The sequence below is a fragment of the Mirounga angustirostris genome, unplaced genomic scaffold (assembly GCF_029215605.1).
Source record: "Mirounga angustirostris isolate CCGP_5_RB_7025 unplaced genomic scaffold, mMirAng1.0.hap1 SCAF_3, whole genome shotgun sequence".
NCBI lineage: Eukaryota > Metazoa > Chordata > Mammalia > Carnivora > Phocidae > Mirounga > Mirounga angustirostris.
Genome location: NW_026991711.1, coordinates 70809502 through 70826767, shown reverse-complemented (window position 1 = coordinate 70826767; position 17266 = coordinate 70809502). Strand labels below are relative to the sequence as shown.

The following is a 17266-nucleotide window of genomic DNA, read 5'->3' as shown; positions in this document are numbered from 1 at the left end:
AAGATAATTCAAATCTTAACCAGTTTGTCTATGACCTAATTAGAGGAGGTAAAGCCAGGAAACTCCTTCTCTGGAACATGAATGTATCTACATAGAGTGGATGTGGAATCCCCCATACGGAGCATTGGTGGGCAACTTAAGGGATAAAATCTGGCTTCTCCAGATCCTATTTTCAGTTCCATTCTGATCAGCTGTAAATAATTATGAAGGTTTGGAAGAACTGGACAATTAATGCTCACAAAAAAGCTATTAGGAAGCCAACCCAACCAAAACCTCAAATTTTTATATATTTTACACAATGATATTAGAAACTATTGGGAGCTTCTTGTCTGCCACTAAACTTACATGCACGTAAGAAAAATACTAGTACAAAAAGTGAGAAACAACAGATACTCCAGTTTTAAAGAAAGGCTACTGCTATCAATTTAAGTATAGTTAAGAAGGTAAGAAAGAAAATCCTTATTGAGTGATGTGAATTGTCTACAAAATATGATATCACTAAATTGAAAAGGAAATATATGATATATTTTACACATGTGAAATATGTATTTCCCAGCTTAAACTGATGCAACTTTGCTTGCTCATCTGCATGTGGTAAAATAATGCCAACCAAAACTAATATTATTTTATGTTGATGCAACTAGGCTCCAATTCAGGGCTAAACTGACCTTGGCTTGTCAAAGTCATTATTGCCAAATTAAGTACAATTTCTTTAAAATCAAAGGATGGATCAGAGAAAGACAACCATCACTTGGTTTCACTCATATGTTGAATAAGGATCATAGGGGAAGGGAGAGAAAACTGAATGGGTAGTCATCAGAGAGGGAGACAAACCATGAGAGACTCTTAACTCTAGGAAACAAACTGAGGGTTACTAGAGGGGAGGTGGGTGGGAGGATGGGATAATTGGTGACGGGCATTAAGGAGGGCATGTGATATGATCAGCACTGGATACCAACTGATGAATTACTGAACTCTATATCTGAAACTAAGGATGTACTGTATGTTGGCTAATTGAATTTAAATTTTTAAAAAATCAAAGGAATAGAAAAGGTGACCATATTGTTATAAAATTATTCATCTAACAATGACCCATGAGGTTATATAGAAAAGAAACAAGACAAATAAGAAATCAAGGAAATGGGTCGCTGTTTTCACATCAAGGGCTAATAATGATACTAACTTTAAGACCAATCCTCCTGCCAAATCTATACCTAATATCTAAGGTCACGGATCATTAAAAAAAATACCTGCAAACATTAGTTATATCAGCACCAGAATAGCCCTCAATCTTCTCTGCTATATCTTCCAATTGAATGTCAGGATCCAGTTCAACCTCACGAAGATTTATCTTCAGCAGATCAGTTCTTCCTTTCGCTGTAGAAGATTTTTTTGTTACTGTTGGATGTTTTACTTTACAAATCATTTTGATAAGAAATCACATATTAACATTCAGGAAAAGAAAGAGGAGTCAGTAACTTGAGTCCACCTAGTATTACCAACTCATTGTATGACTCAGAATTCATGAATATCCTAAGTGTCTTGGCTGCAGTAACTAAAAATTGAAACAAAACTCAGAGTTTTCCTTATAGATTGCGAAGCTACTTGCTGTGAAAACAAAGGGTCTGTGATCCTTTATGAAAAATAAAATCATTAATATTGAAGTACCAAACATGCTTTTAGTAAAAAACAACATTTAGCCTAGCTTTATAAAACTAGATTGCATAGGGTGTAACTCCTGTGAATCATTTTGCTCACCTTTTAGTGTGATATAGAAAAAGATTTCCTAGGATACAGGAAATCAGTCCTTAGCACAGAACACATATTAATGTGTTTTTTTACTTGGAGAGCCAGCCCACAGACATTTGCTGTTCCAATATGACTGAAATGTGTATTGTACTATGTAAGCTCAAATGAATTACAGAATTGTATAAAATAACCAATCATGCTTACTGTTTTACTATCAGTTTTAATGGCCAATTTCTATTTAATACAGCATACTAAGATAATGCAAACGTAGATTGCATCTGGCTTTCTACTATTTCCTGATATGTAAAATGAAATGTAATCTTCCCCAACTTTTATTTTGAAAAATTTTAAATCTACAGGTTAAAAAAAAAAAAAAAATCAGTGAACACCCATTTACCTTCCATCTAGACCCAACAACTGTCAATATTTTGCCATTATCACTCCCATCTCCTCTCTCCCCCCTCCTCTTTTTTGAATTGAGAGATAACTGCAGGCATTGCAACACTTCACCTTAAATTCTTCAGCATGTACCTCCTAAGAACAAAGGTATCCATACAATTATCACATTACCAGCAAATTTAACATTGTTATATTAGAATCATCCAATACACAATCCAGATTAAGATGTCCCCATTTTCCCCAGGCCCTTATGACTTTCTTAAAATACACACTGCATTTAGTTATCATATCTCTTTAGTCTTCTTTAATCTAAAGCAGTTCCCCAAAATTTGTTTTATCTTTCCTGACATTGACAATTCCCCCAATGATCATATAAAGTCAAAGTATTCCAGTAAAGATTCCAATAGGTCTGTTTGTGGATCTGAACAGGCAGATATTAAAATGTTTATGGAAATGGAAAGAATCAAGGACAACCAAGACACACTAGAAAAACAAAAGTGAGGTGGGAGGAACTGCTCTATTAGAATTTAAGACTTATTACAAAGCAACAGTATTCAAATCAGTGTAATACTCTTGCAGAGATAAACAAATAGATCAATGATACAGAACAGGGAGTGTAGAAGCAGATCAAAGCATATAGTATGAACACCTGATTTAAGACATATGTGGTTCAAGCAGTGGGAGAAAATGCCAGAACAACTACTATCTACAGGGTAAAAAAAAAAGAAATTGCATCCTGCCTCATACCATACATAAAAATCGGTGCCAGATATATTACTACTCTAAATATAAGATGGAAAATTACAAGCATTTTAGAAGATAAAACAGGAAATATATTAATGACTTCAGAGTGAATATCCTCAAGATATATATAGATATGTAGATACATATATTCAAGAAGTTGCCCACAAAAGAAAAGACTGAGAAACTGACCACGTTAAAATTAGGAACTCTAATTCACCAAGACTCTGTAAATAGAGTGAAAACACAAAAGTTAGAGTTTGAGAAGATATTTACAACATATATAAATAACAAAGTACTTACATCCAGAATATATAAAGAACTCCTACAAATATAAAGGTCAGACCACCTAATAGAAAAATGGGCAAAAGACTTGAACAGATATTTGTTATGTATCTTTTCCTTTAGTAGTATTTGATTTTGCTACAATCAAATAACATAGTAACATGGCTACTAAAGGAAAAGATAGTCAAATTATTTAATAAAGAAGGAAATAAAAATTAAACCACAATGAGATAGCACTGCACACCAAGAGACTGGTATAAATTTAAAAAGTCTAAGGTTTTGGAAAAATGTGAAGTAACGGGAACTCTCCTATCTTGCTGGTAGGAGTATAACGTGTAACAACCACTTTGGAACAACCACTTGGGAAAACAGATTGGATTTATTTATTGTTCCAGCTATGCAACATGACCAGCAATTCACTGCAAGGATGGAATGCTCCATCTCGACCTAAAGAAACTTAGGCATTTTCACCATTATGCAAGTATAAAAATATTCATAGCAGTACTATTCATAATTGCCTAAAATTGGAAACAATCAAAATGTCCACCAAATAATATGATGGATAACTATTGTATAATGACATAATGGATGTTACAGTCTGAATTATGTCTACCCCAACCCCCGAAGTTGGAAGCTCTAACTTCCAATACTTCAGAATGTGACTGTTTGAAGATAGGGCCTTTAAAAAGGTGATTAAAGTAAAATGAAGTCATCTGGGTGGGCCCTAATCCAGTCTGATTGGTATCTTTACAAGAAGAGGAGATTAGGACATACATGGTGGAAGACTACATAAAGACACTGGAAGAAAATGGCTATCTAATGGCTACCTATAAGCCAAGGAAAGAGGCCCCAGAATGAAACAACACCTTGCTCGATCTTGGACTTCTAGACTGAGAAAATAAATTTCTGTTGTTTAAGCCACCCAGTCCGTGCTACTCTGTAATGGCAGCCCTAGCTGACTAATACAATGGAATGCTATACAGCAACAAAAATGCACAGCATCTAGATACCAAATTATGGATGAATCTTAAAAATGTACTTGAAGAAAAGAAGCAAAATACAAATAAACATAATTAGTATGATTCAATTTAAGTTTTAAAAAAAGATAAAACTTTGTTTAGGGATACATTATTAGGTGAGAAAATTTTAAGATAAAAATAAATTATTTCCATAAAAGGAATAACAGTGATTACCACCAGGGGGAGGTATGCTAGGGAAAGAATATACCGGGAGCTTCTGAGGTCTGATAATGCTCCATTTCTTGTCCTAGAAAGTAGTTACATGGTTGTTTGCCAATTATTGGATGGACTGAACTAAATTTTAATACAATTTAGTTCTATAATGAGTTATATTTCTCAATCACACACAAAAAGTAAGACAAAGCAAAGCAATGCAAAGAGCAGCCACAGTGAAAGAGAAGTAAGCAGGCATTATCCCCAGCCAATAGGCCCACCTTACAGTTCACTATGGTATAGAGGCAAAGAAGTCCTGCACTCAGATGGTCAGCAAGAGGGGAGTGGGAAAAAAGAGGGAAGGGCAGGAAACCCCTAGGTTTGCTGCTACAGAAAGTGGTTGTGCTCCTGATGCCTCAGTAAGAACTCCGACTTTAACCTAAGTGTGATTTCATAGTGCTCCACGCATAGCAGGTGAATGTTAGTGGACAAATATCACTTTGCTCTCTTAGTCCTAAAGTTAGAGTATCACTATATTTATAAATCAAAATGTGTTACTGCAGGCTGCCCTAAGAACTCAAAACACCAAGTTCAATATAATGTATTATCCCACAGAAACAAAGTTCCAGTCAGTCACCTTAAATGAACTTTGGGGCATAAGCCTGCTCAAAGGTAAGGCCTGCATAGTAGGAAGCATCTTTTTCCCTAGTAACTATAATTTGGGGAAAATAACTTTTAATTCTGGTTGTATCAGTGATTTGTTAGAAGATTCCAAGTAGGATTTATCAATTGTATAAAACTGAATGATATTGTAGAAGGATTTAACCAGAAATTATTATGTTAATAATAAAGAACTGCGAATGCCACATAACCAAGTCAGTACACATTCTAAATTTAAATAAACATCGTTAAAAGGATCATACACTTCTTATACTAACAATTCTTCTTAAGCAAACTTGGCAGTCCAGTGCAGAAGACAGCAAGTTTGTGCTCTGGGGCCAGACTGTCTGGGCTCACAGCCCTGCTCTGCCTCACTGGGTGGGATACTTAACCCCTCAGTGCCTCAGTTTCCTCACATGTCAAATAAAGATAAGAACAGAATCTACTGCAGAAGACTGTTGTGAGGGTTAAATAAGTTAATACATGTAAAGCCTGGCCCACAGTCAGCACTCAAAAATGTTCATTGTTTCCCCCGCACCACCACCACCATTGGCTAGTCAACAAACGAGATTAGAGAGAGACATAGAAAACCCAGATCCCTTCTATTAAGGACCATCTGAGACACAGATAACCCAGAGAAGTAAATTCTACACAAGGGAGATAGGCCAGGCCAAAAAAACCTTCATAGAATTAGTATGCTTTAATGTCAACTTTGAAAAAAATCAATGAACTTTTCTTAAAAGTTTTATTTATTTAAGTAATCTCTACACCCAACGTGGGGCTCAAACTCACAACCCCAAGATCAAGAGTCATATCCTCTTCTGACTGAGCCAGGCAGGCACCCCACTGGATTTTTTGTTCTTGAAATTTCTTCTTTTTAAGTAAGCTCCATGCCCAACATGGGGCTCAAACTCACAACCCCACAATCAAGAGTCACATGCTACACAAACTAAGCCAGCCAGGGGCCCCAATAAAATTTAAATAGAGGCAAAGAGAGAGAACAATCTGGGAAATGGGAGTACCATAAATAATGACATAGAAGTAAGAAGAAGCATGAGCATACCAGAGTTGTGGGAGGGGGGGAAAGGTAAGTAGGAAAGTACAAAGGAGGACTAAGAAATGGAAATAGACACAATTAAGACAGATAAGGTATGAACCAAAAAGCACTCTGACCCTGATGTGATAGGAAGTTAGACTCAGAGTCTTAGAGACTCTATGACATTTCAGTGATTTAGGGAGGTTATTCTAAAAGCAAAATACAGTTAAATGAAAGGGGCTGAAAAAGGAGTTGATTAAGCTGACCAGGCGCTTGCTGCTATAATTTAGATGCACAAAGGAAGAAGAGACTTAGTGTAAGGCCGAGCTGTAGCTCTGCCTGTTGTTTTGCCTTTTGTGAACTATGGCAGATTGTATTCACCAGGATGGCCGCAATAGTCTCATCCCACACATGCTCCTACAATGTGGTCTTGCCACTCTCCCACCCAGAGGTAGTCTAACTTGAAAACAAATGGGGCTGTAAATGCTTCAACCCAGGGTACAGCAGAAGTGACACTATATGACCTCTAAGGCTAGGTTATAAAAAGCGATGCCCCTACTACCTTTTTCCAGTGGAACATCTGGAGCCCTGAGTTACCTATGTATGAAATCTGACTATCTTAAAACCCACTATGCCTGAAGCAGCCCAGGCCACAGGGAATGGCCACAGGGTAAAAAGGAAGTGCTCCAGAAAGACAAGCTCCAGCTGAGGCCTCGGGGGTGCCTTTAGTTTTATCTACTCTCATTTTTATACATCTTTCCTTTTCCAACTAAAAATTTATTTTTGTGGGTTGCTTTTTTCATAAAATTTTAGTCCTTCAACTATTTTTTACTTTCACATAATCTTTCTTTCCACTAATTTTACCCTAGATTTATAAATCTTTCTTTCAGGTCTCTCGTCTTTCCACATGTTATTGTTTTGTCTATCCCAGACCCTTCTATCCTACCAGATGCTCCAGCTACAAGAGCTACCTGTCTATTCATTTTCAAGCAACCATACCTTTGTTTTTCTCTATGAAAATTAGTGAAAACGTAATTTCCTCCATGAAGTCTCCCCAAAGCACTTTGACCAGAATTTATTATTCCTCATTCTCCACTCCAAGGTACCATGGACCAGAGCGGAGGCGGAGGTGGGGGTGGGGATTAAATAGGTGACAGGGATTAAGGAGTGCATTTGTCGTGATGAGCACCAGGTGTTGTATGTAAGTGTTGAATCACTATGTTATACACCTGAAACTAATATTACACTGTACTGGAATTTACACTGGACTGGAATAAACTAACTGGAATTTTAAATAAAAAAACTTGAAAAGAAAAAGTACCATGGAAAACACTAATATCATGTTACACTGTTTTCCCTACAGTTAGGTTAAGTGTATGGCTACCTTCCAACTAACTGCATCGTGAGTTCTCTAAGGACAAGGCTTGTACATTGTTTTTATTCCCACAGTACCTAATAAATGTCTAACAGCAAAGAGCTAGATAAACACCTACTGAACTAATAGAGAAAGAGTGGAGTTCTAATTATGATTACCTGTTTGGATACACTTCAGGAGAAAGCAATTTCTCAAGTTCTACAGTCACAAGGTACACACCTTCAGACTAATAATGAGCAAAGAGAAGCACCCAAAAGTGATTACCTATAATGGACATAACATTTTCATAAGGGAAAAGAAGTTTAGAAGAAAGCCTTTCAGTCAGCCAAATCTATTTTCTTCTCCACTCTTTCAAAGAAAGCTAAATTCCTACCTTTGTACCACACAAAGCATGTCTTTCCCCCAATAGCTAAGCTCTCCTCAGCAGTTTATAAAATTGCTATCATCGACTATTTTTCCAGTTGCATTTTTTCCTCCCTATTACGGTGAATTAAAGTTCAAAGTACCAAAGTTTAAATGATGTCAGTTCAAGTAGTAAAACTTCTTTTTTCCCCCATTAGTATTAATTTCGTATTTATAATCATTGTACACAGTAGTAAAATTAAAACCCATTTCATAAAAATACACTAGATAGCACACAGATATTTGGCTTAGAAAACAAGGAGGAGAAAAGAGGGAAAAAAGAGAAAGGAAAGAAACATTAAATCAGAAGTGATAACAAACCACTCAAATTTCAAACCTTCATGTGGCTAATATGAGAGCAAGCCAGGAACTGAGGAGCTGCTTCTGGGAGGTGGAATATTCCAGGGTGGCTTACAGCTTCTAAATTGAATCACTTTCATTACTGCTTTAAGTAAGTTTATTATTATTTTAAGTTCAACAAGTAATTTAAGCACTGTTTTAAGAAAAAGAACATTTTTCAAGTAACGAGATTGTTAGTATTAATGGAAAGACAATATAAGTCAGGAAGTATGAGCTAGAAATCTACCAATTAATTACATAATAGAGTCTTGAGATCTAGTCAAGAAAGTGAGTAAGGAATATGTTATAAAAAATTAAGTTTCAGGTGCCTGGGTGGCTCAGTCAGTTGAGCATCTGCTCTCCTTCTCCCTCTGCCACTCTCCCTGCTTGTGCTCTGTCAAATAAATAAATAAAATCTTAAAAAAAAAAAAAAGTCACAGGTGAGGCTTCCACTTCTGGCCATCATGAAAAAACTGGTACCAGACTTGTCTTTCTATGGTAAACAAATATAAAACAAGAGATAAGAGGCAACTGTTTTCATGCATTAGCCAACAGACAGCAAATAACTGTAGTTTTTTCTTAAGTTCTGCCAAGAATATGAGTGCCTGCCAGAACAAAATTCAATGCCCTTCAAAGGAAAACATAATCCAGACACCCTATAATGTAGAGCATATAATAGAAATTACTGGACATGTGAAGAAACAGAAAAATGTGACCCACAATTAAGAAAATTAAAAAGTAGCCAATTCTAGAAACTGATGTTCCAGATGTAAGAATGGGCTGACAAAAACTATAAAGTAGTATATCAATTATCTATTTCTGAATAAAAAATTATACTAAAGTTTACTGGCTTAAAATAACAATTTATTATCTTCACAGTTACTGTGCATCAGGAATTTGGGAGAAACTTAGCTAAAAAGCTCTCACTTTTTCTTTTAGTCTTTTTTTTTTTGTCTACGATAGCTAATTTTGTGAACTTGGCCAGATATTTGGTCAAACATTATTCTAGATGTTTCTATGAGGATGTTTTTGTATGAGATTAATATTTAAATTGGTGGACTCAGTAAAGCAGACAGCTCTCCATAATGTGGAAGGCCTCATCCAATCAGCTGGAGGCCGAAGCAGAACGAAAGCCAAACCTGCCCAGAGCAAGAGGGAATTCTGCCCAAAGATGGCCCTCAGACTTGCATTGTGACATCAACTCCTCCCTGGGTCTCCAGCCTGCCAGCCTACCCTGCAGATTTTAGACTTCCCAGTCTCTGTAATTCCATGAGTTAATTTATTAAAATAAATTTGTCCCTATATACATGTTCTATTGGTTCTGTTTCTCTGGAGAACCCTGACTAATGCAGGGTCTGTCATGAAATCTTAGTCAATGTACAGGCCAGGCCTATAGTCATCCAAAGACCAACTCACATAACAGGTAAGCTAGTTCTGGCTGTTGGTGGGAGACTTTAGTTTCTTCCCATGCGGGCTTCTCCCTAGGCTATTTGTCCTCGTGGTGTGGCAGCTGGCTTCCCCAAAAGCATATAATCTGAGAGAGGGAGAGCTAGGCAGAAACTATCCTTTTTATGATTTAGCCTCAGAAGTCACTTATAGCATCATTCTCCCATATTCGATTCCTTAGAAACAAATCACTAAGTCCAGTACATTGTCAGGGGGAGGGGAACTAAGCTCCACCTTTTGAAGGGAAAAATCTCAAAGAATTACAGGAAAAAGGATAGACTAAATGGATTAAGATCTGGGGAATCCCAGCAAAGCAATGGAAACTATAATAAATAACCAAATGGAAATGCTAGATTTGAAAAATACATTTGAAATGAAAAATTCACTGGATGAGATTAAAAGATTAGCAATGGGGGCGCCTGGGTGGCTCAGTTGGTTAAGCGACTGCCTTCGGCTCAGGTCATGATCCTGAAGTCTCAGGATCGAGTCCCGCATCGGGCTCCCTGCTCAGCAGGGAGTCTGCTTCTCCCTCTGACCCTCCCCCCTCTTGTGCTCTCTCTCTCTTTCATTCTCTCTCTCAAATAAATAAATAAAATCTTTAAAAAAAAAAAAGATTAGCAATGGCAGAAGAAAGTGTCAATGAACATGAAGATAAATGAACAGAAATTATCCAACCTGAAGAATTAAAAAAAAAGACTGAAAAAAAAATGTAATGGAGTCCCAGTGACCTGTGCAACAATACCAAAGCCCAACATATATGCAGGATAAATAAAAGGAAAATTCCACAGAGTACATCATAGTAAAATTGCTGAAAGCAAAAAGATAAACAGAATATCGTAACAACCGTTAAGAGGGGAGCCTGGGTGGCTCAGTCAGTTAAGCATCCAACTCTTGATTTCAGTTTAGGTCATGATCTCAGGGTCATGAGATCTGAGTTCTGCAATAATAATAAATGTCTAACAACAAAGAGCTAGATAAACACCTACTGAACTAATAGAGAAAGAGTGGAGTTCTAATTATGATTACCTGTTTGGATACACTTCAGGAGAAAGCAATTTCTCAAGTTCTACGGTCACAAGGTACACACCTTCAGACTAATAATGAGCAAAGAGAAGCACCCAAAAATGATTACCTATAATGGATATAACGTTTTCATAAGGGAAAAGAAGTTTAGAAAAAAGCCTTTCAGTCAGCCAAATCTATTTTCTTCTCCACTCTTTCAAAGAAAGCTAAATTCCTACCTTTGTACCACAAAGCATGTCTTTCCCCCAATAGCTGTTTATGATTCTGTCTCCTTCTCCCTCTGCCCCTCCCTGCCTAAAAAAAAAAAAACCATAGAGGACAACCACTCAAGAAAATTCCAACCTGCTTTCTATAAACATATACTATCACATGACCCAGTTATTTCACTCCTAGGTATTTATCCAAGAGAATTGAAAACATATGTTCACACAAAGAATTGAACATGAATGTTGACAGCAGCTTTATTTACAACAGTTCCAAAACAGAAACCACCTAAATATCCATCAATAAGAGAATGGATAAATAATCTGTAATATGGCCATATAATGAAATCGTACCCACCAGTAAAAAAAAATAGTAACATTAATAAATCTCAAAATAATTATGCTGAATGAAAGAAGACAGTCCCAAAACAATTCATACTGTATGATCCTACTTGTGAAATTCAAAATAATCTATGGCGGCAAAGATCAGATCATTGGTTGCCCGAGGTAGAAGGTGTTGGGGAGAGAGGAGAATGGGCTGCAAAGGGACACAAGAAATCATCTCAGAATGAAAGATATGTTCTACATCCTGACTGTGGTATGGTTTCAGGGCTGTATACAATTGTCAAAATCATCAAATTTTAAGTGGATAAAGTTTATTATAGATAAATCATTATTCAATAAAGTTGGTTTAAAAAAACAATAGCCAGAAGAGAAAATATACATTACATACAATGGTGTGAATGACAGCGGACCTCACATCAGAAACCAGTGGAGGCCAGAAGATGACAAAATGACTATCTTTATAAGTAATGAAAGAAAAAACAAAACAAAAAACTTTTTCCAACCCAGAATTATTTATCAATTAAAAATATCCTTCAGAAATAAGGGTGAACGAAAGACATGTCTGGTAACAAAAACTGAACTGGATGCTGACAGACCTTAACTAGAAGAAATATTAAAGGAAGTTTTCTAGAAAATGGGAGATGAACCCAGATGGAAATGTGGACCTTAAAATAGAAAAGCAGAGCAGTGGGGGTGTTAAGTATGTAGGCAAATAGAAAACACTATTTTTTGTGCTCCTCTTAATTGAAGTTTAAACTAACTATTAAATTTCATTATACTGTGGGATCTATAATGAATGTAGGTATAAAATACATGACAAAATAGCACAAAGGCTGGGGGCGGGGGAGGCAAACAGTTCTTTTATTTTACATGAAATGGTACAATATTAGCTCAAAGTCAACTGTGAAAAGTTACAGGTGTATATTGTAATCCCTAGATTAACTGCTAAAAAAAAACAGGTATAGGTAAAAATCCAATAAAGGAATGAAAGTGGATACTAAAAAATAGTCAATTATCAAAAGCAATTAGGAAAAGAGGTACAGAGAAACAAAAGGGAAAATCGCAAGATGGCATACTTAAACACAGCCATATCAATGATTAATTATATTTAAATGGACTAAATACTCCAATTAAAAACCAGAAATAAAGTGGCTAAATAGCCAGACCCAACTATATGTTGTCTACAAGAACTGCATTGCAAATATAAGAACAGGGTGAAAACTAAAGGAAGAAAGCAGATATATCATGCAAACAATAAGCAAAAGAAAGATCATGAGGCTGTATTATTATCAAAGTACACATCAAGTCAAAGGGTCTAAGTAGAGACATTTCATAATGGTAGAAGAACAAAGAAGATATACCAATTATAACTGTTTATGTACCTAATGATAGAACTTCAAAATGCATAAAGCAAAAATTGACGGAATTAAAGCAAACAATAAACAAATTCACAATAATATCTGAAGAGTTTAACAACCCATTCTAAGTAATTGGTAGAAAAACCAGAGTAAAAAAATCAGTAAGGATCTATAAGACTTGAACAATATTATCACACTAACTTGATATGACCAACAATTATAGAATATTATCATCAACAAGTACAGAATAAACATTCACCAAGAAAGAATATGCTGAACCATAAATTCAATAAAATTTAAAAATTGACATTCTACAGAGTAGTCCCTGACTACAGTGGAATTAAGTTAGAAATAAAAAAAAGGAAAATTAGAAATGAATAGCAAAGAAAATATGCTATAGCAAAATTGGTGGGATAAAGCCAAAGCAGTGCATAAAGAGAAATTTACAGCTTTAAATATTTATATTTAAAAAAAGGTTTAAAACCAATAGTATAAGTTTCTTACTTCAGAAAAAGAAGATTAAACTCAAAGTATAATGGAGAAATAATAAAAATAAGAGGAAAAAAGTCACTGAAATAGGCAACAGAAAAATTACAAAGCAAAAAATTAGGTTTTTGAAAAGATTAATAATATTGATAAATCTCTAGCAAGATGATCAAGAATAATGGAGATAAAACACAAATGACCAATTTTAGGAATGAAAACTGAGCCATTACTGTAGATTCTACAGACAAGAAGAAAGTAAGGTGTGTAGATTTGTATTATGTTAACTTAAGCAAAGCTGTAATTTCATTTCCCAGGATTTACATTGCATAGCTCTGGTTCAGTGTGGACCACATGAGTCATTATGGGTGAAATCTGAAAGAAAGTTGGTTCAGGGCGTGAAGTGCATTTGCAGTTCAAGCATACTGTCACTTATCTTCTGACTCACCCTACTAGTATGGAGCAGCTCCTGCCAGATTTCCTCCTTCAGCTTTTTTGACTCCTTAGCCAGGTATATATTTAGTACTGTTACAACAGGACACCCCAATCATCAAAGTTGGAAGTCTCAGAAGCAATGAGAGCCCAACATGGGTTCCAGTCTATCCTCCTGAGGTTCCAGTTCATCCACAAAGGTTATACTTTGTCCTTGTTTCCACCACTTCATCTTCTCTTCCCGACTGCCCTCACTATTGACTTCAGGCTCCAGAACCAGACATGAAATCAAGAGCCTCACATAAACCCTTTAGTCAGCTTGTATGTTTGTATTAGGTCAAATCCCAATTTGACAATTTAGAAGAAATGGACAAATTCTTTGAAAGACAAGCTACCAAAGCTTACTCAAGAAAAAATAGAGGGGCACCTGGCTGGTGCAGTTGGTTAAGTATCCGACTCTTGGTTTTGGCTCAGGTCCTGATCTCAGGGTCGTGAAATTGAGCCGCACATCAGGCTCTGCACTCAGCAGGGAGTCTCCTTGGAGTTTCTCTCTCCCTCTGCCCTTCCCACCCCCTGCTCTCTCTCTAAAATAAATAAATAAATCTTTAAAAAAAAAAAAAGAAAAAATAGATAACCTAACTAGATAGCCCTATACTTATTTTTAAATCAATGGAACAGAACAAAGAACTGAGAACTAGAACCCACACATACGTAGCAAAACAATTTTCAACAAAGGTGTCAAAATAACTCAATGGAAAAAGAAAACTCCTTTTAACAAGTAGTGCTAAAACAACTCGACATATATATAAAAAAAAAAGTGAAATTCAATCTCTGACACTATATACAAAAAATACTTCAAGATGGATCATAGATTTAACTAAAGTTTCTAAAAGAAAAATAGGAGAAAACCTTTGCTCTTCGGGGTAAGCAAAGATCTCCTATGACAAAAAAAGTGCTATCCGTAAGAGAAAAACTTGACAAGAGAACATCATCAAAATTAAAACTTCTTATCAATAGACACCATAAAGAAAATTGAAAGGCAAACCAAACTGGAGGAAAATATTCACAATGCATATCTGATGAAGAACTACATAGCATTAATAAAACAACAATAAACTAATTAAAAACTGAGCAAAGGACTTGAAAAGACACTGCACAAAAGATATACCAATGACCAAGAGGTACACAAAAAAGGCACTCCACATAATTAGTCATTAGAGAGATACAATTTAGTAGGATGACTAAGATTAAAATACTGACCATACCAAATGTTGGCAAGGATATGAAAATACTGGACTTTTCATTCATTGATGGTGTAAGTGTAAAATGGTACAACCACTTAGGAAAACAGTTTGAGTATTATAAAGTTAAATATATACATATCTACCCTAGGACCCACCTATTTTATTCTGCTATATTACTGAAAAGAAGCAAAAACATTCATCCATAAAAAGATCTGTACAAGAATATTTATAGCTTCATTCATAATAGCCCCAAACTAGAAATAACTCCAATGTCCATCAAAAAGGAATAAATTGTGGTATAATCATTTCAAGAATAAAATACCAATACATGTAACCACATGGATGAATCTCAAAACATTATGTTGAGTGACAGTAACAGACACACAAGAGTACACATGTTATGATTCCATTTATATGAAGTTTAATAATAGGTAAAACTAATCTATGGTGATAAAAATCAGAAAAGGTTAATACCTATTTAGGGTTTGAATTAATTGGTAGAGGGCACATAGAAACTTCATGGGGTGACAGAAATATCCTACATCTTGAGTAGGGTATTGATTAAACAGGAATATTCATTTGACAAAACTCACGAATTACACACTTAAAGATTTATACATTTCATTCCATGTAAATTTTATCTCAGTATAAAAAGAAAAAAATTCACTTCTGAAAATTTCAAGTCATCAATAGGATGAAGTTATATTTTTCAAAGCAGCATATTTTTAAGAAAATCCCAAGAGAACTTTATTTTCAATCACTTAAGATTTAATGAGGACTTTAAATTTAAAAGTAAAGCTTTAGATATCCTATCAAATTTATTAACATGAATACTGCTCTCAGGGCGCCTGGGTGGCTCAGTCATTAAGCATCTGCCTTCGGCTGAGGTCATGATCCCAGGGTCATGGGATCAAGCCCCACATCGGGCTCCCTTCATCAGGAAGTTTGCTTCTCTCTCTCTCCCCTACTTGTGTTCCCTCTCTCGCCGTGTCTCTCTCTGTCAAATAAATAAATAAAATCTTAAAAAAAAAAAAAATACTGCTCTGAATATAAGAACTGCTCTGAAATGTAAGGAACTTCAACGGAGTACTACTGTGGCCTTTCTTTCCATCTATTACAAATTGGTTTTGTGAGGTTATAAACTTTAAGCAGAATGCCAAACAACTAAAGACTTAAAGAAATAGAAAAACGTAACAGGAAGAAAAAAAAAGAAAAATATAGTAAAAGGAAGGCATCATACCTGTTGGGAGAGGTATATATATCCTTTTTTCTAATCTCCTTCTCAAAGCTTCATCAATGTCCCATGGGAAATTAGTAGCAGCCAATACCATAACCATCTTGGAAGGATCATCATTCTCTAAAGCTCCTCCAACTCCTATACACAATTAGGGGAAAAGAAGGCATTTTCCTTAAAGTCCTTTATTCTCTCATTCAACTAACGTCTCTAAGCATCAGCCAGAGGTTTTGTCATAGGCTCAATGACGGAAATAATGCAGTCCTTCTGACCTCTGTATGGTGGCAGAACCAGACACACCAACAGGTAACTATAAAACAAGGAGGCAATAGAATTCATATAATCTATTACAGGATTCTAATCCAGTAAGAAAAACCATTTTTTTTAATAAGAAAATGAGTGTATAATTGCTCTGAAAAGGCATGGGAGATTATGCTGTTTTACTCCTTTTTTAAATCATGAAGTCCCTCAGAAAATTTTTATTTTAGTTGTTAGTCTAATTTATTTTCTCAAGAAGGAAGAACAGAAGAAGGTTCACATTTGCTAATGTACTAGCAAGCAATCATAATATGGCAGGATATACTGCAATAATTTTATCCTTCAAACTTCTAAGTGACTTGGAAAAAACAAAAAATCTGAGAATGAACCTAATAATCATCACTACTGAAAATATCATTTCTTTTTATACCAAACCAAACATATATACCTTGAGTCTACTTTTTCAGAATTAAAGTTTTAGAATAAAAAGTTTCAGGTTACACAATGGAAACTTTGGAAAATGTGCAGTAAAAACAAACAAACAAGCAAAACAAAACTCACAAACTTTATTACTAAGAGTTTCTAGTTGTGGCCTGGCATAACAAAGTAGTGAATTTAAAGCAACCCAGTTCAATATGGTATTTTCTTAATAAATTATTACCAAACTCCTGTTTCAATCATTATCACAAAGAATCAAGCTATGCAACTAATAATCCCCAACAGTAGTCACAAACACCCCTTGATGAAATTCAGCTGACTAAATTTATATTCAGTGATATTTTTAAAACATCTAATGTATTTCTCCTCTAGATCCCTCCCCCAAAATATACTTCAGCAGGAATTAAAATGATAAACTCAGGGAGGGCAGGGACTCATATACTACACTGCTTTATGCATCCTTACGGTGCCTGGCACTACATAACACACACTGTAAGGATTCAGTAAGTATCCACGGTTGCTCTAGAACCATAGCTGTTTTGAAACAACACATTCTGGGTATTTTGTTTTAACACATTTCACATTTGCCACGCAACTACCAGAATAATAAACCTCTGAAGGCAGCTCTGGCCCATCACTCTCTT

The 17266-nt window shown here is 35.5% G+C and overlaps 1 protein-coding gene across 7 annotated transcripts in view; it reads right to left on the bottom strand.

The window, feature by feature from the left end:
* KATNAL1 (katanin catalytic subunit A1 like 1) overlaps positions 1 to 17266 on the bottom strand; it is a 114277-nt gene that overhangs the window by 41796 nt on the left and 55215 nt on the right. For 5 of the 7 annotated variants that reach the window (XM_045870252.3, XM_045870251.3, XM_045870255.3 and 2 more), the window contains exons 9-10: positions 15933 to 16067; positions 1251 to 1377 (exon numbers count right to left, since the gene is read on the bottom strand). In XM_045870252.3, the coding sequence (XP_045726208.1) occupies positions 1251 to 1377; positions 15933 to 16067 (262 nt within the window). Of the gene's footprint in view, positions 1 to 1250; positions 1378 to 10457; positions 15690 to 15932; positions 16068 to 17266 lie in introns of those variants that run through there. The other 2 variants (XM_064586262.1, XM_054506551.2) reach the window with 2 other exon arrangements.